Genomic DNA, 26,037 nt, shown 5'->3' on the forward strand with positions numbered 1-26,037 from the left:
ATGCTGTCATTGTGTGGAATCACTTTTAACTGGCGTGTAAACCGGAATCCTGCAGTGTGAAACAAGCGGTGAAATATTGATGCCCATGAATTACATTGTTAAAGTAAACGATAATATTCCAGCTGCTGCACATTGATTTCCGTGAGTATCCCAGCTTGCACATTATTCACGTCACACTTTTAATTAACACAGTTCTGTTTTAGCATACACTTACACACAGTGGACACAGTGGACCACTACAAACACAGCCCTGTGCGTGTATTTGTGTCAGATTTATTGTCTTTATGTGTGAAGTTAATTATAAAATTGGATTAATGGTTGTGAGGTGCTGTATGAACCAAGAGGTAGGAAACTCACACACACACACACACACACACACACACACACACTTACACACGTGCACACACACTGGCCCTTAGGAAAGAAGAAGAACAGACAGCGCTGGTGTTGAAATGTAGGTCAGGAAACTGCATGGCAACCGACATATTGTACGTGCAGGCATCGCTGCTTAGATGTGTGTATATGTAACATGCATGGATGATACGTTACATGCTTGCATGCATGTGTACACTATAGGCGTGTGTATTATCACTTAACCTACATGTCAGCTACAGACACAATGACAAAAAGATAAAAGGTGTAGAAATATAAGACCCTTTATTATGTGTGTGTAACAATGGCAACGTCTCTTTAGGTTGTAGAGTTAGCCGCAGGCACGCACACACACACACACACACACACACACGGACATTAACTTGTACACGCAGAATGACACAAGCCTGCTGTATGCCATTATACTACTAGGGACCAGTGAGATATGTCATTAGCTGGTCTATGACATACATGCTCAAACTCATCCCACTCACACAACACACTTAGAGCTTGTGGTTATTGATGTGGCGGCTCCTCAGAGGGTTTACTGGAGAGTGAGAAGGGCCAGAAGTCAATAGAGTGGAGACAGCCTGGCTGGATGGTAATGGCTCTTAATGTAGTCTCAGTGTAGGACTGCCAGGGGTTTGTCTTTATTTTACACGACCAGACAGTTACTGTACGGAACTTTTCAGCGGGTAATGGTGTTTTAATAAGTGTCAGACACGTGTGAAAAGGTCAACAATGAATGTCTGTGCTGTCTGTCCAGCCAAGGTGTTTTTAGTAGTTAGAATAGTTAGAGTAGTTAGAAGAAAATTATCCACAGGCAGTCTGACAGGCTGCGTTTTTTGGTAATGCGTTAATTTTTGACATATAAAGTATGTTTTATACACATGAATTTTATGTTTCTCACTCAGCTCAGACTCTGTTGTGCCCTCAAGACCTCATCCCCGTTCAGGGATGGGACTTTTAATCAATTAATGATATATTGTCGTCCTTCCTCATGCCATATGATATCGATACACCAGGGCAAATATAAATATTTTAATTAACAGATGCAGACATTTCACTCGACGGGCGCCGCTTCCACATGTCTCCTCACAGTGGCGCTGCTCAAGTGAATGGGGGAAACTTGGTTAAGAGATGCTCCATCCACGTTCAATACATAGACTTTATGCACTTTGTTCTCCATGTGTGACTGAGTAGAGAAATCCTGCACGTTTAACTTTTCACAGAAGCTGAAGTTGGATGTTATTGGTATCGTGGACCATGTATCTTTGCCACAATTCCAGCCAGCAACATAGACATGCTATGGGTCTTTCGATAGGAACCGTTAAAAAAATATTGACTTCATCTTTACCAAACTGGATTTCAACACATTTTTCAGTTGGTATTTATTTTTATTATTGAAGTGTAGCCACCTTTGTAACGTCCATGCTCTTTATCTTGCATGAAACCCCAACTGTAAACCAGAAAAACATGAATGTTGCCCTGCCAACCTACAAAATATCTACTGACCCAACAGGCCTGGTTAAGTTTCAGTTTATTGTCTTGCCAACTTCGGGGGGGGTGACAAGCCACTGGGGTTAGATTGCATTAGATTTAAAGCCCTGTTGCCAGGATGGAAACGGACGGTTAGCTACAAATCCACCCTGACTGTGACATAAAACGCCCCAAGACTGCAACAAAACTGCCACCCTCATGAAGGCACCGAAGGCTGAGGCGTACAAATCAGCTCGCTCATAAAAAAAGAGCACTTAACTCGCTGCTCAACAGGCGTGTACATATTAATAGTGACTTGCCTTTTATTGTGTTGAAGCTAACATTTGGCTGTAAAGATTTCCCCGTTGAATGAGTGCAAAGGAAGGACCTTTTTAACGGTTGCACACCTCCCCGTCAGTTCATGTAACTTCAGGCTGTTATTGCGATGAGCTGGCCTCATCTTTGTTTTTGGGCTTTTCTCAGTCGGTTCTTGTTTCACTGCAGTGTTTTTCAGTACAGACGAGCAGTTGCTAATGCACTCATGTGTGTCCACAGTATAACCTGTATCTGTGTCCACTGTCTTTCTTTGTCTTTTATCCTGGATCGAATATCAAAGGGGGTTCAGTGGAGAGTGCCTGGGTCAGACGCCAGGAGAGGGAAAATTAGGCATGACCGCCAAAGCCTGCTGGGCCTTTGTGTATGTTTGTGTGTCAGATTTCCTGTATATATACATGTTTTTATTGATCGTCTGCCTATATGGATGCTTTGCATTCATCCTCCATCTATCTCTCTCTCCCTCCCTCGCTTCTCCCTGCATCTGCTGATCCCCTGACTTTTTTCCTCCCGTCTGCCTTTATTCTCATCTCTGTCTCATTTCTTTTGTCCCTTAAAAGTCTTTTCTATCCCGACTCACGTCAATACTCAGAAAAATGGCCTCACATTTACCACATCAAAGAGTCCAACAAACTTTACTTCCTATTGCTTTTCTTCTCATCCTTCTTTTTGAGTCAAGTCTTTGTGAGACGTTTTGCTTTTGATACCATCATGTTGTGCTGCGCCCTTTTTCAAAGACATTTGTGTGTGTGTGTGTGTGTCTGTGTGTGTGAGAACAGCTACATGGTGTTTGAACAGAAAACACAAATATGAAATCACCACATCAAGCCTGGGATATGCACATACATGTGTATGTGAAACAGAAAACACACAAACACAGAGAACACGCTCTGATTCTGGTAGTGATGCTGTGTGGCTGTGTGCACGCTCAGGGCGTAGTTTGCAGGGTGTCACTCAAAGTTGCTGTTTTTTTTCTCATGGATCACAAAAGAGAAGCGGCCTTTAGAAGAGAGGCCCCCTCTGCTTTTCACTCAGCAGAATATCCCGGCCCACACACACAAAATGTGTGTGTTTTCTTTGTGAACTTGTGAACCTAATTACTTTACTTGTTGTGAGCCTCTGCAGTAGGTTGAAGTCCATCTGAGCCTAAAATACACTCATGCATCTTTCCCCATGTCATATATGCTCACTGGCCACTTCACGAGGCGCACCTGTTCAACGTTGCAGTGATTTAATGCATTTAGGCATGATTAAGATGAACTCCTGGAGTTCAAAACAGGCATTGAAGAGATTTTGAACATGGTATGGTTATTGGTGCCACATGGGCTATGCTGAAAATTTCAAAAATCTTCTGCGATTTTCATGCTCAACCATCACTAGGGTTTACAGAGAATGATCTGAAAGAGAGACGATATCCATTGATATCCAGCCTGTTTGACGCCTCGCTGGTTTAAAATGGTAGAGAGGCAACAGTGAACTCCCAACAGTAACCATGTTATGCATTTGAATGCACAACACATGTCAAAACTTGAAGGAGATGGACCCCAGCGGCAGAAGTCCACACACCAGGTGACACTCCCGACTGTCCCGACTCTTCTGTTCCTAATAAAGTGGCGTCTGGTGAGCGTATCATCTGATGGACTCATCAAAAACTATGTGGTCACATTGACTTTGTCGTTGTGAACACAATAGTTTGCTGCCACTGATGACAAGTCAGCCAAAGTGTTTGTTGCTGATTAAATGAGAGCAGCTGTAGGATTGTGTGTGCGTTTGTGCATGTGTGTGTGTGTGTGTGTGTGTGAAGGAATCCCTGCTGCTTCAATGGAGCAGGTCAGATGGAAAGAAGAGGAAAGACAGGGGGGATGAGGAGGGGACTGGAGTTACCCAGTAACCTCTGGCGGCTGAACAGACAGAAGTGCAACAGAAGAAAGGGGGAGAGAGAGGGAGAAGTTTTGTGTCAGAAAAAGGTCAAACATCTAGTGTGGGACTTTGTCAAATGTAAAAGTTTATGTGTGTGTGTGTGTGTACATGTATTTAGAAGGCTGTTCGGTCCACACAGCTTTAACTGGCTTTTTGAGGGTTAAGACCTGGTTTTAGGGTTGGGGTTTAAGCATTTAGTTGTGGTGGTTAAGGTTAGAGTGAGGGGCTAGGGAGTGTCCACACAAAGAATGCAAAGCCAGCATGTGTGTGTGTGTGTGTGTGTGTGTAAGAGGGAGGTAGAGAGAGAGTGGTGTGCGAGAACTTTACCCCATGCTAAAATCATTAGCTCCAGTAGAAACACCGTTATTATCACTGCTTGTTTACTCAGCTGACGGCCTCTGTCACCATGGCTTGAGTGTGTGTGTGTGTGTGATGTTTGAGAGAAAGTGTGTGTTTATTCAGGAGGGAGTTTGAGGTTTAACGTGCGTTTAACTGCCTATTTATTTGCGGTGTGGAGAGTTGTCTCGTCCTGACCGATCACAATGGTTTATCATCAAAACAACACTATATTTCAATACATGTTGCTTTTTTATCTTTATTATGATGTGTTATTGACAGAATAGCATTTAAGACTGATGACTAGTGACACTAATGAATCTATATTAGTGCACAAAACAATCCTGCCTTTGAAAAGCTGTAGTTACACAACCTTGATGATAGCACACCAGCTCTCTCTCTCTCTCTCCCCTTCACTCTTCACTGATAGATTATTCATGTCCTTACTCTACATCTCAGAGAGAAGACCAAAGCGATCAGATTCCCTCTGACCCCTGATGCCAAGCTTTCATTCACACAGATGTAAAGATAAAAGGTGGGGCTCGAGTATGTTGCTCTACATGCTATGAATTATAGATCTTCATTCACAGAAAAGAGGCTGCGGGAGATGAAGGTAGTAACTTCATGTATTTATTTTCCCATGCCAATAGTCCATGTGCAAATTATTGACTTAGTATTTATTATTTTATATATTTTAAAGGGCAAAAATATGAATCATTTGTTGCTAACAGGTTTTTTTCTTTGTAGCAATGAAGCTGTGTTATTGAGTCAAAAACTCAAGCTCAAACCCTCCCCTCCTCACATTTTCCATCTTAGAAAAGGAGAATCAAGGTGAAGGCTGAAATCAATACACGCTTGGTAACATTGGCAGTCAGGAAAAAAAAGCTATGTCTAAATGAAGGGGAGAAGATGAAAAAGAGGGAGAGAGAGATCCGACACCTGTGAATCAGGTAGCATTGATGGATTTAGAGGGTCGGCTTTGGCCTAGCTCCCTCCTCTCATGTCCAATTAGGAAAATAAAAGCTGAGGTGTGTCATGAAAGGGGGGACAGACGTGTGTGTGTGTGTGTGTAGGATTGACTAGTTTTGGGAACTTGAAAGGATATACTGTACTGTGGTAGCATAATAAATAAAAAGATGTAGGATTATGAGTTCAATAAAAACATTTGGTGTATGTTTTTTTGGGGGGAAAAACACTAGGAAGGTGAATGGTGACGTTCAAATGAGGTGTGAATATGGAAAGGAGAACATGAAAGTGAAGCAATGTGAGGAGGAAGAGCGTGAATCTCCCTCAATTTCTTTCCTATTCAAAAAACGAGTTGTTAATTATTCACATTTTCCCCTTCATTCTTCTCCTCCTCACTCAGTGACATGCCGCTGATTGTTTTGCAAGACGGGATAATTGCATGTCTTGCCACAGGGCTCGATACTAATGAACGTGCCCCCCCCGTGTGTGTGTGTGTGTGTGTGTGTGTCCCAAACTGCTTTTAGCTTTATCTTGCAGTTATTAAAGTAGGTTATTTGCCAGTTGCCATTAACATTATATAGGGGATGCAAAACAGACATAATAACCAACTACTGCCTTATTTTAAGGCTAAGCTGGGCTTTAACCACTGACTTCCTCTGAGATCAGAGCTTCGTCCAGAGTCGAGAGCAAGCGCTTCCCTCACACGCTGCCTGAAGAGTGAACAGATGTAAAATAGATGTTGTTTGGACTTGGGGTTCACTCTGAGCTTCCATCCTTCAGTGAATAAGCAGAAGGATATAAGGATGTATGAGTGAATGGACAGTTAGCCTTAATCCTCGAGGTGGCCTAGATATGAAGCCCTCCTTCAGCGGATTGAGTTGTTGAACTGTCTGTCAAACTGTGTGTGTGTGTGTGTGTGTGTGTGCGCGCGTGCGCGCGCGTGCACACACACATGTACGTGCACAAACGTTTGTTGACACTGTCCTGAAAACAATAGACTCTTTAATGAGTGATGCTGCTTGGACTCTTGCCTGCATAAATTATATTAATGTTGCACGCGTGCCAAAGTGTGCGAGCCAGAAACTGAGATTTATTTATTTTTTTAAAGTTGGACACGTGCCTGTCTTTACTGCCAATTTGACTGGCCAAGAGTAGTTTTTTTTTTTTTTTTTTAATACTGTTCAGCTTTAATGTGAAATCATGTTTTCTTTTATAATTAATGTCAGATAAATGTGAGGTTATTCTTGACTGATTATAAAAAGCTGAAAAGCTGTAATAAATCTTACATATATGGATTTTACTATATATTTTAACATTTTGCTCCTGAATGAATGTTGAATTGTGGTTTCAGACGTAGACAGAAAACAATCTGAGGCAAAACAATCATGCATGTGTTGTGTCTCTGTTTTATGATGACTACGATTTTGTTAATTATTGAAACCGTTGCTGAATCAATATTGACAAAAGCTGTATCTCAGCTATCTTAGAAAGAAACCTTATAAAATAACAACACTTGATGGCTTCACCTGCTATCCTAAATCACTGGTTTGAACACTGTTGAACTTGACGTCTGGTATTTACAGTGAAGCACATGTGTTAAACCATGTGAGCGCTCAGTAGTACAGAATATTAACAAAATCTAAATGGTGCTCATGTTCATATATGAATTGCTGAATATGAATTCATATCCAGCAAGGTCTAGGGCAGAGGGAGGGAGGGACTGGAAGGAGGGAGGAAGGGAGGAGTGAGTGAATCCTTTTTAAACTACAAATTCAAGGATCATTTGCAATCCCATTCATGCTGTTGCTGTGCTCCCCCTCCACATGCACACACTCCCACCTGCCCCCCCCCACACACACTCCTCCACCGCGGTTTGGGCTGAAAAGAACTGCGACCGCAAGGGCGGGGCGACCCTGCACTTATGTGTGTTTCTGCATTTGATAACTTGGACAATAGGAGGATTGTATGGGCTCTATATTCATGTGGCACAGACTCAGTGGCCATGTGCGCACACACACACACACACACACACACACAGCAGGCTGGGAATAAACATTGAGATAAAACGAAAATAATAGAGTTTAAATAAAGATATTGAGATAGAGAAGTTTCTAATTGTAGAATGTATACGAAAATGTTTCAATATCCTTAGAAGGATGCAAATATAGACCCAAAAAATATCCTCCTAGAAAAAAACTTGTGAGAACATTTTTTTCCCCCAATAATGATAATGATAATAATTAGATGCATAGATATCTACAGTTCAGTCAGAGGAAGCCTCACTGATCCAACGGCTCAGATCAGCTCTAAAAAGTAAGCAAGAGGGAACAATAGAGAGAAATCTTCATCTTAACCTGTTAGTTCTAATAACACAGATTTAACTACACGCTATATTCTGAGTCCCGCTGAGCAAAAAAGAAAGGGAGTGTAGAGAGAGAGAGAGAGAGAGAGAGAGAATGACTGATGATGAGAAGTAAAGGGAGAGGCAGCCAGAACTCCTTGGTAACCAAAGCACAGAGGAACAGAGGGGCCGATCCTACACCCCTCCCACTGTGTGTGTGTGTGTGTCTGAGAACTGACTGGACTGCCTGAGGGAGGAGTGGTGGTGGTGGTGGTGGTGGTAAATCGTGTGTGTTTACAGAGACAGATAGGAGTAGAGACTCATTGCGAGTGTGGCTGACGCTCTCACACACAGAAATGTGAACGGAGAGGAGTCGACTCCAGCCACGCCGTCATCACTTCCTCTCCATCTTATTCCCCTGGATTTATCTTTCTTCTTTTTTTTTTGTGCCTCAGTACTAGGGCACTTCTTTTTCAAGTGCAGGACACACACACACAGTGAAGGGGGAATAATGGTGTTTATCAGGACCTCGTTAAAATCTGTGATTAAATACTTCAAAAGGAAGGGTAAGGTGTTTTTACTTGTGTTCCATCCATGCGGGTCATTAATGTGTGTCTGGAGTTGTTGTTACTTTCCAAATGAATAGACTCCCAGTCTTGTCTTCCACTCTTTCTGACATGGATGTCACTGGGATGTGAGCGTCTGTATTCTTCATACAGCTTTTTCATTTGTTTCAAATAACTATTGTAACTATATAGCGTCATTAAAGCTTTTAGTCTGTGGGACAAATTGCCCCAATCATTTGCCTTAATGGGTTTTAAATAACTTCATTACAACTAATGTTTTTCTCTGAGTGAAGTACCTCCACTGCTACCTCTGCTGAGCCCAAACACAACCCTCTGCTGCACCCTGTTACCAGGTAACCACTGGGCCAAGACTTCACAAAGTGGACAACTATTAGCATTTAATGACCCGACAACAGGCGGCTGGAATTTGAAAATCATGGCCGTTTTATTGTGGCACAAAAGATTTAGCTGACTCAAACTCCGTAGTAAAGATACCATGACGATTATGGTGAGCAGGTTTCGATGAGGCTCGTGTTTTATGACGGGCGGTGTATTAATCAGAGTTTGTTTGACAAACCCCGGATTGATGATGGGAAGCTGCTTGTGCAAATTATAATCTCAGGTGTATTTATAGCCTGTGTGTATGTGTATGTGTTTGTGCGTGTTGAAGTCAAGGCTGAGTTGAGGTAGTTAATGGTTAGCTCAGCAGTTTTGCACTCCGTATCTCGCCATCGTGCACATGTCTACACTTTGGTCCTGAGCCAAGGACCTTGGCTCTTCGCTGAAACATGGTGGTTTTATTTTGCAGCAGCAAGACACACAATATACATAGAATGAAATGAAATTGTATGTCTTATAATAAGGCACTGACATTTTACCATGTACACTTTAACAGGTAGAAAACAGTTTGTAAATGTTAATGATCAACAGAGCTGTATTTTCTTGTTTAAACTCTTAATTGCACCAATGTTACACTCGTGACAGCTGTTGGAGGATCTGAAATGTTCTTGTGGGCCACACCTGGCCAATGTTCTGTCTGTATATGAATAATATATGGCATTAAAACAAAAAAAAACTGCCCTAAACTGAGGCCATGCTGACCCCAGTGACACATAGAAGGATGTGTTAAGCATGGAAGTTAGTAATCAATATCAGTTTCATGGAGCCAGTTCTGGATTAGCATAGATGCTGTCAGTACAATTTGATCACTGTTATCGATCATGACAGCTAATCCTGTGTGTGTGTGGGTGTGTGTGTGTGTGTGTGTGTGTGTGTGTGTGTGTGTGTGTGTGTGTGTGTACAGAAGCTGTTTCCTGGAGATTACTTTACGTAGCTCTTTGTGTTGTTGGCTGTGATGCAGCTTGTAGGTTGTGTTCCTCCATCAGAAGTTTTCAGAAGCCTGTTTGCCCTCGCTCTGTGTTTGTCAGAGAGCTGATGGTCAGTGGACAGAGGGATTAGTGGACTTCAGAAAGACTTTCGCGCCACAGTCCAGTGTGTGTGTGTATTTGTTACCTCTCGAGGACCTTCTCTGGCATAAACACTGACCATTGAGACCCAAATCTACTCCGAATCTCATTTCTGAAGAACTGGTTAGGTTAAGGTCGAGGTTAAATATGGTGGTTAGGTTTAGGTATAAGGCTTTATTTAGGCTGTCCAAATGGAATGGAAGTCTTTGCGAGTCCTGAGAAGGATAGCTGCGCAGACCTGTGTGTGCGTGTGTGTGATGAGAGGCTAGGGGGCATTGTGGCACTGAAAGGCCTGATGTGAAGGCCGATGCAGAGAGACAATACGAGCTTTGTGTCCACAGTCCCCATGTCCTTGGTCTGCCTATAGCCTGACTGAGGTCTATTCAGGCACCAAAATCAAAAATGGTGGGTGGGGGAGGGTTACCTGTGTGAGTGTGGGGGATGGAAAAAGAACATTTAAATAGAAAAGCAAGTTTATTTAAGTTAGACACAGCAGCAGAGGTGGCTGTGTGATGGTGAAAGGTATGTTCAAACAGTTAATGTTGAGGGCATTGAAACCTGTTAAAGACCTAACCTTCACATTTATTGTTGATACTGAATCCCGTCCAAACTTGTGGTCAAGCAAGTTTGGCCTCATGTTGTATTTTGATTGATTATTCTGACCAGTGCAGGCACGTTAAAGGACAACATGTGTAAAGACACGAGCGCTGCTTGTTTCAATCTCCTCTCCTCTTTATTGTATTTCAGCTGCCTATGTTGCCTTTGGTGACGTGCCCTGTCTATTATGGCGTGTTGCATGCATCAAATGTGAATGGGAAGTTAAAGAAATAGTAGTTTGTTAGAAGGAGACTGGTCATGGTCGAAGAAAAGCCTAAAACATTTTTGGCAAAAGAGTGAGAGGGAACATAAACATATGCCGTTTTCCTTCTCTGCTGGAGGAGCAATTAACGTCGGCCCGTTCTTCAATGAGCTGTGGAGTCAAAACATGTAGGTGGTATTATTTACCAGCAGCTGGGTGTGGTACACTCAAATGTCCCCCATAAATCCTGCCAGAAAACTATGTTTAACCTTGCTGGAGTCACAAGGATGCAGAATCACAGACATGTACTAAACTAAAGAGTGTGTAGCCAGTCAGGAGTTATCTGTATATCAGAACAGTTAGTTACTGTCTCACACTCATATACCCCCCCCACCCTATACCTACACCTCTACCTTATTTGGTCCTCTGTCCTCCCCCCCAGACACACACTCGTCATGCATGCTACTGTGGCTCATTAGCACCTGTGAAAAACTCCTCCAACAAAAACAGTCTACATTCTCCCCCAGCCCCTTATGCATGACCCGTCCCCTTCCTCCTGGTCCCACCAGACTTCTGCCTCTGTCCCAGTCAGATGTTGTGTTTGGCCAGGACAAGGACACAGATGATAGAGGTCCTGACTAACATTTGGCTTTTTAAATGGAAGTAGTACTCCATCCACGATCACCAACGTTAGATTGGATACGCTCACTTGGTAAGATTTCAGCTTGTTGTGTGTTTCATTACTGGTATTATTGTAATGAGTATAATCATAGAATTTGTTATTAAGCATATGAGAATATGCATCCCAGTTTATCATCCATCAAACCTGAATTACAGACGTGGTAATTAGGTAAATGGATTGTCTGTTTTGGAGGCATTGTTTTAACATAACACGTTGTTTTTTCAGTGCATATGTAAGCGTATACAATGATGAAGAGCTGTTTTTTGTCACAATGCATAGGGGTTTCATTTGATTGAAGAATAAGACTCGGCTTTGTAAGTGTTCAGTAGTGTGTTTACACTCTTTTACCCATTGGTCAGTGTTTACCTCCAAGTTGTTCCTTTGCCTCTGAGGTGTGTGGCCTAGGTCTTGTGCAATGTCTCAGATGAGTGTCACCATGCGGGTGTGGGGACTAACACCTTTGCACAAAGCACTTCACCATCCTCCCCCCTTCCTCTTCCTCTACAAATATAAACAAAAACAATGTTTTCTGTTGCCAGTTCTACTGGTTTAATGCTGCCTTCTGTTCACATCCAAGGTTGGAATTGGTGTATTTTGAGTTTTGCACATGCACACAGTTTCAAATTAAACAGAACCATGTATACGACGGATGTACTGTGAAATAAATACAAGCAAAGCAGTTTGTGTGGTGGCAGTCTGCTTAGAATCCTGAACAATGGGTACGTGAGGTTGGTCCAAGTTAGAAATCTGAGGGAATCTTAAGGAATGCCCTCGGAAGTTTTGAGTTCCAACTCCAAACAGTTGTGTGCTGTAGAAGCTGAATGATTAAAAGAAAGTATCCTTGAGCCCCACAACAGTTAATTATATGTGAAAGCTAACTAAATGTAAACTAACCATAACTTGTTGTGTCTCTCCAGCTGTGTCCAACCTTGACGAGGAGAGCAAGTGGACGGTTCACTACACGGCACCATGGCATCAGCAGGAGAATGTCTTTCTGCCAGGCAGCAGGCCGCCCTGCGTAGAAGACCTCCACCGTCAGGCCAAAGTTAACCTCAAGACTGCACTGCGAGGTAAGACTCCATGTCTTTAGACCACTAACCTAACTTTAACTAGATTCAGACTGACATGCACATTATCGTAGGTTCCTGAGATATTACGAATATTGACAGCAGTTGGATTGAAACAAAAACATCACTCTCTGATGCTTGAAAATTGGTTTGCCACATGTTGACTGTTGGTTGATTTATATCATGGTTTTCACACCATGAAAAGACAGTCAATATGTTGTGAGGACTCTGAGGAAGTATCTGCCAAAATGCATCCATCAATGCAAAGAGATTGTGACTTTCATGTTTCCTTGGTAAAAGATAAGACAAATAGAAAGGAGTGATGCCCCATAATGGTTTTGTAAATAAACACAGAAATGAATATGGCGTCGGGCACATAAAGATGTTCAGTATATGACAGTGTCATCAATGTAAAAAAAATGAAAAGTTGAGTTTGGAATATTCTGTCCAAGATTATTTATGTAAATAATGGGCCCAGCACAGAGCCTTGAGGGACACCTTTTTTTCACTTGCAACACCTCAGAGGAAGAACCCTCTTAAGTCCTGCCATTAAGGTGAAGACCTAAGTACACTGTGTATACGAGCTTGTAATTTGTGTTTAGTAAACAACACAACAGTGTGAAGTCATCTTCTTCCTGTGTGTCTCGCACAGTTGGACACTTAAGAGGTCCTGCCTTGTTGTCAAACAAACGCAAGGACTCAAGTCACAACAGAGTGACAACATTTTAATATTACTAACAACTTTCCCAGAGCTGTAAGCGGGAATAGTAGTAAATACTGGCACTGGGGAAAGTTTTCTTTTTCAACCATGTCTCAGATAAAGATGTGTGTGAACACAAGTGGTGTGTTGTAGTAAAAGGCTCGTTGTTTACAGGCTGGGTTGGCCTTGTGTGTCAGCAGATAAAAAAAACACTGAGATAAAGGGAGACAGGGAGATAAATGAGGAGGAGGCGAATGTAACCTGATGCGTTCGGTGCGTAAAGCCTTAGTCACTTGCTTTATCAGACACCAGCGTACACGCAGTAGGTTTCTTTGTCTGTCTTTGTTCAACCCCGCCCGTGCTTGTGATCACTGCTTATTACTTCCTGAAATATTGATGTTTCTAGGTACACAAACACCACCTGAGTGGTGGGATTAATGCAGCCACTGGCACAACCACGCAGCCCCGGGGGGTCCTAACTGAAAACCAACAGGTGTTCAATGGGAGCACCTGTTGTGACAGTTAAAGTTCAGATGTGTGTTTTAGCATTTAAATTCTTCCTCCACCCCCTGGAAGGGTAATTGAGAGTGGAGGTGACACACCCATAGTTACAGCCCCGTCTCTGGGAAAATACATTTAGTCTAGTTACTGAACATTATTTGTCTTCATGGGAGTAACATTATGGTAAATAGTAGGTCAATAATTTTATTCATGTTATTTTCAAAAACATATCAAGGTAATAGTGTGGTAATGAGAATTACTTAAAGCTACCATTCATGTAATACCTTCCCAAGAATCAAAATTGATAATTGCCATATTATGAAGTTGAAATTCAACCTGTATGTCCCACATTTGTACATTGTACCTGTAGAAGTAAGTGTTCCCCTATATGTTTATAATAATTGACATATTTGTATAACTTTTTACAAGATATTCTATTGCACTGCTGTCACGCACATGTAACATGTCACTCATTTCCATGTGACACCAGTGTGACCACAGCAAGGTGCACAAGTCTGCTTTGAAAAGTCGATAACCAGTCAGATGGCAACGCGCATCCGCTATCTGTTCCCCGCTAAACTATCACATGGGTTTACGCTCACAGCGTGTTAGAGAACGTGTCACCAGGACGAAATACAGCAGGGAAGTTTACGCAACAGTCGATAAGATTATTCCCGTCAAAGGTGTGTTAGTTTAATCAGTCATTCACGTCATTCATGTGTCATTTATTGTCAGGAATAAATGACACAAATGAAGAAATCATAGATAAGTTAGACATTACATTAAGGTGTGCTGATTGGTACAACAGTGAAGAGACCTACAAGTTCATAGGTTCACTCAGTAATAGTGTGTGCATAACTGGGATTATGTTATACATGGTCATATTTTGGTATTTTACTACAGCCTCTGCATAGGTTTAGTCTTTTACTTTGACATTCCACGTATATAAATGTTTGGCACCTATTTGGAGCATCAATAGACACCGTTGAATGCAAATTAAATTATGTAAATATAGATTCATATAACTTGTTCTTATAATTATATTATTTTTGTACATAGTAGTGCATATAGTATCCTTCTTTCTTTCTGCTTATAACACGTGCCCCTCCTTTTAAGTTCTGCCTAGCAACAAGCAGCTCAACACAGTTTTTCTTTTTTCTTTTTCCCTTAAATCAACCATCTCCGAATCATGTAGCACCACTTCTCAACATCGCCACTTCCTGTCATCACGGCCTTATTATCGTGATGCTTTCTAAAAGTCTCTCTTCCACATCAGCCTGTGGTTACAGTATCTGTGTTTGCCAGGTCCATAAGGAGCCATTAAGTGACAGTATTAAACATGCACCGCTGTGTCTCTTCCATAGAGACTGGGCTGTAATTAGCCGTGCCAGGTTTAAAGTGAAAGGTTTTTTTTCCACACATGAATGAAAATAGAAAATGCAGCAAAGAAGACAATAAGGAAACACAACAATATTGATACCACTGTTGGCACGGACCTTGATACAGGCACTGTAAAGCTCCTCCTCACACTTTAACTGAATCTCTTCATCTTGCACACATTCGAGTCACAGAAAATGACTGCTGCTCTGTTTTAGTCGAGGCTTTGAAAGTGTAATATGCTAAACCAAAAATTAGATGCCGGGTGAATTATTCGATATCTGGGAGGAGACGAGACAGGATGTGCTAAATACCCTCTAAGAGAAGGAGGGGTGGTGGAGGAGAGGGGGACAGTTCTGCCATCTGTGTGTGACAGACTGAAACTGATACCCCCTCCTCACATTTCACACAAACACACACACACACGTACGCTCATTTATAAACTCACACACACACAGAGAGAGAGAGAGAGAGAGAGAGAGACGCATCACAACCACAACATGGCAGGTGGTGACGTGAGGATGTGGGAGCAGAACTTGGCAGCGTTCACCAGGGACTTCACTGACATGACACACATAGAATGCCACCGGTACACTGTGAAGAGTAGTACACAGCTGTGTCTTATAAATATTTCACACATCATTTGTACAGTGTCATTATTGGCTTAATTATTCTGAATATTTTATGCACAAGTTTCCCTGAATGTGCAGCGTGCTTCCCCTTGGGATTAACATAGCAAGTGTTTATTTTTTACCGTATTAGTGAGCATGATTAATTGACTTTTTTGATGTTGTGAAGAATCTAATTTGAGCTCAAGATTATAGTCATCAAAATAAATATGTTTTCGTGTCTCGCTGTCTCCAGATTGTGACAAGCTGAGGAAAGATGGTTTCAGGAGCTCACAGTACTACTCTCAGGGTCCTACCTTCTCCGACCCGGACCAGTCCACCAGCAGCCTGCAGGACGAGGAGGAGGATGAAAATGACAAGAAGGTATTTATTCATATATGCACAGGGGCACACAAACTATTATACACAAGTAAACACACAGCTGTCCAGGTACAGGCAGTGGCACTGCAGCCAAATGTGTTTAGCGCGCCTTCAGTGATATTATCAATATCTGTGTGCCCTCTAGTGGTTGGAAGTGGTCATATGTTCTCTCTCCTGTGCTTCTCTTTGGCTTTTTCATCTCCCATTTTTACCCTATTATTTGTAAATATTAGTATAAAGAATTGGTTGTAGTCCAGTGTATAAAGGTTTTTATTACTTATTTTTTATAATTTACAAATCTTTATTTCATAATCGATTATTATAATCAAGTAATTGCTTGGTGTAGAAAATGTCAGAAAATGTTAATCATTGTTTTTCAAACCTGGAAATGATGATGTTCTCAAATGTCCTGGTTTGTCGACAACCCAAAAAGCTGAAAAGTCAGATGAACTTGTTTTAATTGTTTAAGAAACCCTCAAAATAGTCGATGGTTAATTTAGTAATTGTATTAGTAATTGTATCTTTTGCACACAAACACTCAGAAATTAAACTTGTGGTAGTGAAAGAGTCAAAGAGTCAGTTTCCTTCCCTGTTATTAACAGCGTCTCCTTTGTCCCCCGGAGCATCTCATGACCAGCCCCTCATTTCACGCCTCCCGCGACCCCTGACCTCCATAACATGCTGTTGTCTTTCTAAACTGTCGACTCTCATCACTTGTTATCTGTGTTTGTACTTTCTGCTCACACACACACACACACACACACACACACACACACAAACTCCCTCTCATCAAACCCAGCCAATCCTCTTCCTCGGTCTGTCCGCCTTCCCCTCTCCTCCCTCATCACTTCCTGTTGTCCTGAGGCCACAGAGCCTAACTTTGACTGACAGCAGCTACAAAAGAAGAAAAGGGTTCCTGGTATATGAACATTTCACAAAATAACAAGCCATGTTTGTCACCACACACTGTGTAACTGAGGGTTTTATGCAACCCCCTACCCCCACCCCTCTCTGTTGCCTCCCACTTATTATTTACCCATCTATCCATGCATGCTCTCATCCCCTCCAGCCCGTCTGATGGTTTGGATTGTCAGGAGAATTGCTTGTGGAATCAGAGACTGATTGCTGTTGTTATATTTGGTAGATGTCAGAAAACTAAACCAAAACTAACACTGAAGATTATGCACTAGTGGAAAAGCTTCAGGTGGTTCAGATGCAGACAAATGCATTTTGGATGAAGACGTGAGGACAGATGATATTTGCTTTGCTCCTAAGTATATCCCAGCACATTTAGGGAGTTTTTAGTCTTGCTTTTCACAGGTATTAATGTGAGGTTGCTTTGCTGTTAATCATCAGCCTGGACGCTGCAGGAAAATGTGTTCCACGTGTTCTCTGCTGTAAACTCTACTGTGCGAACACAGTTTAACGCACAACTGATTTGCTCTTTTGTTTTGGTCGCCCCCGCGTTGCTCGTTTGCTTTTATCCCGGTGGAGCTGTTGGTTTTCTCTGATCTGTGTCTGTGTGTGTTTTGAAGTGTGCGTTTCCATTTGGGTTTGATTGATCATAAAGCATGTTTATGACACAATGATTTTTGAAAGGTCACAGCAGTCTTGTTTGTGTGCGCCAGTATATCAACAATCTCATTGCCATGGTTGTAGTTGCGGTCAATTAAGTTCTATAGTATTTGATTCACCTTTGCCAATATAATTTTGACATTTTACTTAAGCTCTCTTGGATCTCTTTTACTGTGACTCCTCTCCTCTCATCCCTCTCCTTCATTTTTGTCTAAATCACTCTTTCATCTTCTAATTTTCTTTCTTACATCCTTTTAATGTCTCAATAACCCGTCTTTCCTCTTTCTTATCCAGTCCACAGCTTCATCAGGGGAGGATGACAAATCCCAGCTCTCCTTGAGGCTTCAGACTCCACAAGGAGGAAGCGAAGGGTCTGAGGTTGACGGACAGGTGATATGGAACAAGGCCCCACCCCTCCCCACCCCGGAGGAGAAGATGAGGCAGGCGGCTCAGGCTGTGCCCACAGATATAGTTGCCATTAACGTCACAGGTACAGCACATCTCCTAATTACTGCTCTCTTTCAACCATGTTGTCCATATCTTAACCATTAGTGAGTAGCAACCAGCCCTTATTGGTGTTGGTAGTGGAAAACACACACATCTTGCTTCTCTTACTTCCACATTGATTCAGAATGTATACATATCAAACTACATTGAGTAAGCTCTGGCCTCGGTGTCTCTTCTGTAACATTAACCTCTCAACCATCAGTCACACTTTTAGTTTTGTTTTGTCTGCCGGGAACATTCTGACATATTTTGACACGTTTGTCTTACTGAGTTTTGGATGATTGTGATCGAGACAGTGAGGGAATCCAGCCCCGGACTGAAACTGGAGCAGGAGATAAAGCAGCCAACCAATTTTGTCATCGCAGTGGAATTTTTCAAGCTCGCAAAAGGTTTATTTGTGCAGCTTCTTGAACCTAGAAAATCTTTGTCAGACTAATGTTTGAGAGGTTATTTTTTGGGCCCTATCCAGCATACCTGGAAAATGTTATCAAAATGAGTCCCTTGTGAGTTGTGCTGTTAACAGACAGATATATAATGTGCTAAAACCTCACCTTTTTAACAGGAAACTAGAAAAAGTATCAAAAGCATAAACCTCCACAAAGGCAGCTCAGTTTTCCATAGTGTCAGTACACTCTCCTTCCTCACCAGATTGAAATTCTCTTGTTTCTGGATCTGTGTCCAGGTGGCCACCAACATTTCATGACTTCTTTCTTGGACCAGAACCATCATCCTTAGACAACTTCATCAAGTTGTGCTGCTCACAGACAGAAAGATGAAAACATAACCTAAAATCTATGACATATTTAACCTGGGAACACAGAAGATTTATATGACATATGACAAAAATATGCTTTTTCATCTACACATTGTTCTTTGATTACACTGATCGTCCGTTCACTCTCAGTAAGACAGCATCAGCCCATCAAGCAAAATTGTCAGATTGTTCCTTTAATCAACTCTTCTATGGTTGAGTGGATAGACGAATCAATTACTGTACCCACTCATCCACAGAGGATAAACCTTTATGTGACAGTCTTGCATGTCTGCCTCCTCCATTTTACCTCTGCATATTTTCTTCCCTTCCATCAAACTTCTGAGACTGACCTTCAAATGCCTTTGTGTGTGTGTGTGTGCGCGTGTGTGCATGCGTGCACACACGAGTGTCCAGGCTTTTCACTGACTTGTTGTCATATCATAGGGAGTTTGACACATGTATATGCATACTGATATATATATATATATATATATATGTATACAAGTACATATATATAATACACACAGTTCATGTGTGTGTATAGTAACTCAAATCCACAAGTAGACTCTTGTATAATGAGAAAGTGTGAAACTACAAAGGCCCATCCCATATATAGATATATAGATGTTTGCTTCATCTGCAGTAACTTTGAATTACTGTGACAGAGAGTTTAAAAAAAAAAAGGGAAAAGAAAGAGAGAGAGTGATCAGGGCCTTTTCGGTCAGTTTGAGGGGAAACACAAACATGTGATAAGACAATATCTGCCCTCGTCGGTTTTGCCTGCTAGCTGTTCCCACTGAGCCAAAATTAAGAAAAGAAGAGTGGTGCACACAGTGTGCTTTTGCTCTCCCCTCAGGGAAACTAAACCAGGGGTGAGCAGGATATTAACAACAGTGAAAGACTGTAGTGTGTGTGCATGTGTGAACACGTGTGTATTCTCTTCATCCTTCATCTGTCCTGTGCATGATAATAGCATGTTTATTGTACATCTCACATATCTAACATGTATGTTTATAACTCAGAGAATCAGGGTTGTAATCTGAACCATCAGCCAATTCAGTGACTAAACTTGTTTTTTAATATAATGGACATTTTCCAATTAATCTGGCTGTTTTAGGCACTTTGGCTGGTGGATTAAAAAAAACAAAGAAAAACATTCAACTTACTTACTTACTGAATCTAGCTCTTTAGATGTTTTTCTTAGAGACTGACTTCATCTTCATAAAATGAAGTTGAAATTGTTTTTATTTATGCAGTCCACAACACTGAACAATTGCTTAACATATTCCAGTGGAACAACTAATAAATACCATTTACAATTGTTCAGTGTTGTGGCAAAAGAAATCAGCTAGATTTAACAATGAAGAGAAAGAAAGTTGTTTTTTTTTTAAAAACATGTCACTGAACTTCCCCTTCAGAATCCCCGCTGTGTTGCCATTGCATGTTTAACTCAATAATGTAATTCCAAAAACCCTCTGCACGTTGCTGAGTATGTTCCCTCTGACTAACCGACTGCTGTTTGCCTGTGTGTCCGCCTGCCTTGCTCTCGCCCTCCCGGCTAACAGGGGCAGTATTTGACCGACAGGCGAGCGTCCGGCGCTCCCTCATTAACACTGACACCGTGTCCCGCCGGCCCAAGAAGGTCAAACGCAGAAAGACTATATCAGGGCTGCCTGACAACTTCAACCTGGAGCTAGGTATGGATCATTGTGGGGCTGTACATCGCCTTCTACTGTCCATAGACCTCTGCCAGCGCTCCTCCTTTCATGCTTTCTATAGTCTCACTGTCATGGTTTCATCAACATAAGTGTATGTAGTGAGGACAGTGAGCTCTCTGCAGCAGTATTGTTCTGGGTTTGTCATATTGTGAAGGAGAGAGTGACTCGTCAGAGTCCACAGTGTTGGACCAAGGCCCTGCAGCTGTTAAGTCTTTACTTTTTTCAGCCACACACACAGTGTTCTCATACTTCTCCTCTCCACTCCACGTTAAACTGTGTTCAAAATTCCTTTTCTTCATTGCACACTGTGCATTGACTGTATACATGGAGAAAAATGGACAGTGTCTCCTGTTTGCAAAACAAGGCACCTAATGGCAGTCATACCATCCATTAGGTGTCATGCTTTATTGTCTATTTTCCTTTAAATGGGAACACAATTTACTAAACTGACACCATGAGAAGAAGACCGGAAACTAGTGATTGAGACCCTGTGAGAAATAGGCTCATATTCCCATAGACTCCCACTCAAACTGCAATGAGCAAAGTCGCCACCTGGTGGATAATTGCAATATAATTGCCATCGTATTTCCTGATCTTCACTTTCCGAACCGGAAGACAATATTAATTTTTATAATCAGTCTGTGGTATTGTGCCATAATCTTTTGGGATCACTTTTGTGTGACCACATTTATGTGAACTGTGAGAGTTAATTGTGTATCTAAGTCGTTGCTTTAATCCGTAGGCCGTGTTGATTATGTTAGCATGTGCGTAGAGACCCCTGATCGTTGACACCTGACCCTCTTCTTTTACTGTTGTAATTTTCAGAGCATGTTATCCTCAAACACACTGAAGAGATGAGGAGTAAATAACAAATACGGAAGTTCCATACTCATATAGTTACAAAGCTGAGCCTGGTGTCAAGGGTAAACCGAGCTGACTAAGCTGACGGTGTGTTGCGCTAACTGCGCAACACGCTGATGTTTATGTACAAGTCCCTGTGCTTCAGGGTGACTGTGGTATTTATGGAGAAAGTCATTTCTCCGTGCGATAAGATCACTCGATAAGAGAAGAACTTTAAAGTCTGGTTAGCGCAAAGCTGACGACAGAGTCTGAATGTCATGATTACTGGGCTGGGGTAATTGCCCCGCTGCTTCATCCCTCCCTCTCTTTGCTCTAGTACTGCCTGCGAAGTAGACCTGCAGCATAATCTATCGCAGCAGCAGCAGCAGCCAAGCTGTCACTCCGGCTTTTAGCAACAGAGGAACAGAGTGTATGTGGTTCAGAGAGAGAACGAGGAGAGGGGAGAGAAGAGACGAGAAAGGACGCAGTAGAGTGAATGTTTCGGGATATGAGCGTCAACAGGAGAGCCAGCACAGATGGGAGACACACTTCACGTCCTTTCTCGTTTTAAAGCCCTTTCTTCCATTTCTTTGTTTACTAGCTGGTATGTTCACTGTGCATCTCTGTATGTCTTTGTATCTGTGTATTCTCTATGTCCTGTCTTGTACAACTGTGAGTGACCATGTACGTGTATTTTTGTGTCCAATGAATTCTTGCCTAACCAGATGTCTGCCCTGAACCCCAGGAGATTGTTTGCCTGTCTATTAGAGTGAATAGCAGGGGAATTATAGAATGGATATCCTTATCCTTATATCCTTTTCTCCTTAATGAAGACGACCAGAAGTTATTTACAAACAAGACAGGGTTACAGCAAATCAAATTAATTAGCTACCCTGTGACCACAGCTCATCTGACAAACCTCATGAAGGGCAGAAGGCAGTGAGGCTGAGGAAGTAATAGCGGAAAAGACAATGTAGAGGAGCAAGAACAGGAAATCTGTGAATCAGTTACACATTTATCTTGTTTTCTTTCCTTTGACAGCAGCAAAAGGACGTGGTGGAGAGCTCCGACCTCATTCCATGTTCATCCCGGGACAGTACTCCACTTTGGGTCGAGTTGGGAGTGTTAACTCAGCACTCCGGCGATCAGTGACTAAAGACACAAGCTGCCAGACAGAAGAAATAAAGATTGTACCTCCATCCATGAGAAGAATTCGGGCACAGAGAGGACAGGGAATCGCTGCTCAGATGGCTGGGATTTCAACTTCCTCCTCAACAGGAAGTATATCCATCTGCAGCAGTGACAGCTCTGGCATCTTGATGCCGCCGCGTCTGTTTAACGGAGACCCTTCCCGTTTCCACAGTCTGCCTCGACAGGGCGCCAGGGTGTCACTCAGTTCCGATCCCATCTACAGCAGCACCCCAATCAAGTCAGAGGAGCAGACAACGCCTCAACGGCAGATTGGAAAGCTTCAAGTCGATGACACAGTGGTGCACATGAGAAACGCTCCAAGGACCGGCACCCTCACTCGGCCAAAGTCTCAGGAATTGAGGGGAACACAGTCCAGCGAGTGGGGTGGGGGTCCAGCTTGTGTGGTTTCCCCACACGCTGCCTATTCCACCTCATACATCCCCAATGCCACCTTGTCCAGCTCCACTGAAGTCATTACCCTCAACACCTCCGGTCAGTCCTCCCACTCCCCAGCCTCAAGTTATCCCACAGCCCGACCACTAAGTCTGCTTTCCACTTCCAACAAAGACTCTCTGACCTCCAGTCCATCAGCCTTCAGCCACAGTTCCACTTGTCCAGCTTTGGCCACATCCACCCCCACTCAAACACCACAGGGGGGCCGTCTATTCATCACAGAACCTGCTAGCGAGTCAGGACACTCGGACGGCAGTGTCCACAGCCACAGCACCCTGGCCCCCACACCTCCTTCCTGTCTGCCGGAGGAGCAATGGATCTATGACACACCTGAAAATGTGGTGGTCCCACAGCGCACTCTGACCTCCAGCTGCTCCACTCCCATGAACCAGATGTACAGCAGCCTGGACCTCTCCTCCCGGACCACTACTGACTCCAGCTCTGTCTATTCCCAGGACAATGATGGATACTTCACCTCCATGCACCTGGACTCTGGTCTGCGCTCACGCAGCCACAGCAGTGGACACAGGGGCACAGCTGGACGAGCCACCAGACACAGCATGTACGAGTGCCGTGAGATGGCAAATCAAGATGATTCTGGAAGTGTGTACAGTGATCACTCGCTATCTCGCAGCATCTCCCTTCGCAAGTCCAAGAAACCTCCACTGCCCCCAGCCCGTACAGACTCTCTTAGACGTAAGCCCGGTGCGAAAAAGCCCCTCGGAGGGGTTAGTGCCGTCAGTGGTGCTAACGAACCAAACAGCGCCATGCTTAACGAGACATTAATTGCCAGTTTGCAGCAGAGTCTACAGATAGGGCTGAGGGGAGGTAACGGAAAAGGCGCCTCGCCGTCGTCACCCTCTCACAGCCCAAGCAGCGACTACGATGACCCTTGGATTCTACGGCCGCGCAGTCAGAGTAGCATCAGTGCAGGTAGCTCCGCAGCGTCACTGGTAGCTAATCCGAACTGTGGCATCGCGTCTAACGTGTACTCACTATGCCACGTGACACCTGCTCACAGTGACACCAGCAGCCTGCGTTCTGACTATGCGGATTCCTGGGGTTATTACATGGAAGATCCTCGTAACCACGGAGACCAAAGAGCGCAGACCCCTCCGGCCACAGACAACATGGCACCTGGGGCTCACACAGGAGAACTACAGAATGGAGGTGAGATTCATAATAACAGCCAAGCTTCTCGAGCTTCAGGCCAGGAGACAGTGGTCGCAGTAAAGCCCAAGATGTCGACCTCTTCTCCAGACAGGGTGCACAGACTGACCTCTCCATCCAGTGGCTACTCCAGCCAGTCTAACACCCCTACAGCTGGGACCCCAGTGCCCTCCTTTGTCAGGTCCATGTCTCCCTCCAGCCGACCCAAGCCCAAAGTGCCCGAGAGGAAATCGTCTCTGCTCTCCTCTGTATCCATGTCCTCCTCTTCCACCTCCCTCTCCTCCAACACCTCAGACTCATTGAAGAGCTACGGTCCTCCTCCACCACCACCTCCTCCCCTTCCCTTCTCCTCCTCGGCTCCCAACACCCCTCTCAGCCCACCCCCACCCTTCCCTCCCCCTCTTCCACCAGGTTTAAGCGTGGGTCCCCCTACTCCTCCACCAGCTCCCCCGTTACCACCCACTCCACAGGGAATGTCTCAAGGTCCTCTCCCTGTTTGCTCCACCTCCCCGGAATTCCCCCCTCCTCCATCTCCTGAAACACTAATCCACCCCAGTTTGTCCTTCAATGGGAGCTTCAGTCCTCCTCCACCTCCTCCTCCTCCTATGCCTTCTTGTGGACCCCCTCCACCTCCTCCATTGCCCAATTTTGTTGTACCTTCCTTCTCCCCATCTCTAAAGAAAGTGAAAGATGCCCCCAAACCAGCTGTCTCCATCAGTCCCACAAAGACACCTGCGCCCCTAATTACCCCCTTTGCACTACAGAGTGTTCAGCTCCGCTCAATAAAGCGCCCCGAGAAGGAGATTAATGGCAAATCAGATGACACCACAGCTCGGGAAACAGGAGTAGACCTCCTTCAGTCCCAGACCCAGGAGAAGTCTCACTCCCAGGACCATCTTTTTGTGTTACCCACGTTAAACAGCTCACCAGAAGATGACTCATACAATCTCCCACCGTCACCTGTGTCACAGCTTTTACAGGAATTGTCATTAGAGTGCAGTATCACGAATAGGACACAAGAGAGTGCTGTGTTCAATGGGAAAGATGAAAATCTGAGTTTCTTTCTCTCAAATGGAAAAGAACAAGATGAAGGGCAACAATCACTGCCAAGTCCCTCACAGAGCTCACCTGTCAAACAGAAGCCCCCAGCGGTCCTCAAGAAACCTAAAGTCTCTTTCCTCCCACCTCTGAACTCACAACTCATCAATGAACAGGTTCCAGCTCAGCATGAGGATACAAGCAGCAGCCTGTCCCAAACCCAGGACCAGGTAGATGTTCTGCAAAGACAAACAAAGGAAGAGGAGGAAGAGAATGGAATTGAGCATCAGGAGGAGATTTTAGAGTTCTCAGAACTGATAGCAGAGAGCAGTGAATCATTCACGGAGATCCAAGAAGAGTTTCACAACTGTACTTCCGCTCGCCTGGAGACAACCCGTGAAAATGGACTGTGTATGAACGGAGAGACCCACGAAGAGGAGGACGACGAAGATGGCGCGAGCAGCACGACAGGATCCATCAGCTCCAAGGAAGACGATGCCGGTGAGTCAAATGTGTTTTTTCACTACATAGTAAAAATAGCACTGTAACGCCGGTTATAAATATTGTTACTTGTTAAACCATCATCAGCCTACCTCGTTAGCAGCGATGCTGCTGCTCTGTAGGCAGCTCCGCAGGCAGCTGTGAAATTGATTCTGCCTCTAAAAGTGAGGGAGCCAAACTTGAAACAGTAAAGTGTTTAAAGATTTGAAAACTGTGAAAATGGCACATGAGAGACAGCTTATCAGTGGGACAGCAGAGCTGCAGCCTCGGATTTATCCTCACTCATTCTCTACTAATCTTTTTATACTTTGTATGCAGACATCTCTTGAGGCTTTTCCCCGCATTGTATTTCCTGCACTCTCTACACACACACACACACACACACACACACACACC

At 43.5% G+C, this 26,037-nt stretch overlaps 1 protein-coding gene across 10 annotated transcripts in view; it reads left to right on the plus strand.

Annotated features, from left to right (window-relative positions):
- Positions 1 to 26,037, plus strand: part of nhsl1b (NHS-like 1b) — a 96,066-nt gene that overhangs the window by 64,964 nt on the left and 5,065 nt on the right. For 3 of the 10 annotated variants that reach the window (XM_058612603.1, XM_058612605.1, XM_058612612.1), the window contains exons 2-6: positions 12,178 to 12,330; positions 15,770 to 15,897; positions 17,764 to 17,959; positions 20,296 to 20,427; positions 22,330 to 25,641. In XM_058612603.1, coding sequence (XP_058468586.1) covers positions 12,178 to 12,330; positions 15,770 to 15,897; positions 17,764 to 17,959; positions 20,296 to 20,427; positions 22,330 to 25,641 — 3,921 coding nt within the window. Of the gene's footprint in view, positions 1 to 8,067; positions 8,314 to 11,128; positions 11,291 to 12,177; positions 12,331 to 15,769; positions 15,898 to 17,763; positions 17,960 to 20,295; positions 20,428 to 22,329; positions 25,642 to 26,037 lie in introns of those variants that run through there. The other 7 variants (XM_058612607.1, XM_058612608.1, XM_058612610.1 and 4 more) reach the window with 6 other exon arrangements.

Source organism: Solea solea, chromosome 17 (assembly GCF_958295425.1).
Source record: "Solea solea chromosome 17, fSolSol10.1, whole genome shotgun sequence".
NCBI classification, from domain to species: Eukaryota; Metazoa; Chordata; class Actinopteri; order Pleuronectiformes; family Soleidae; genus Solea; species Solea solea.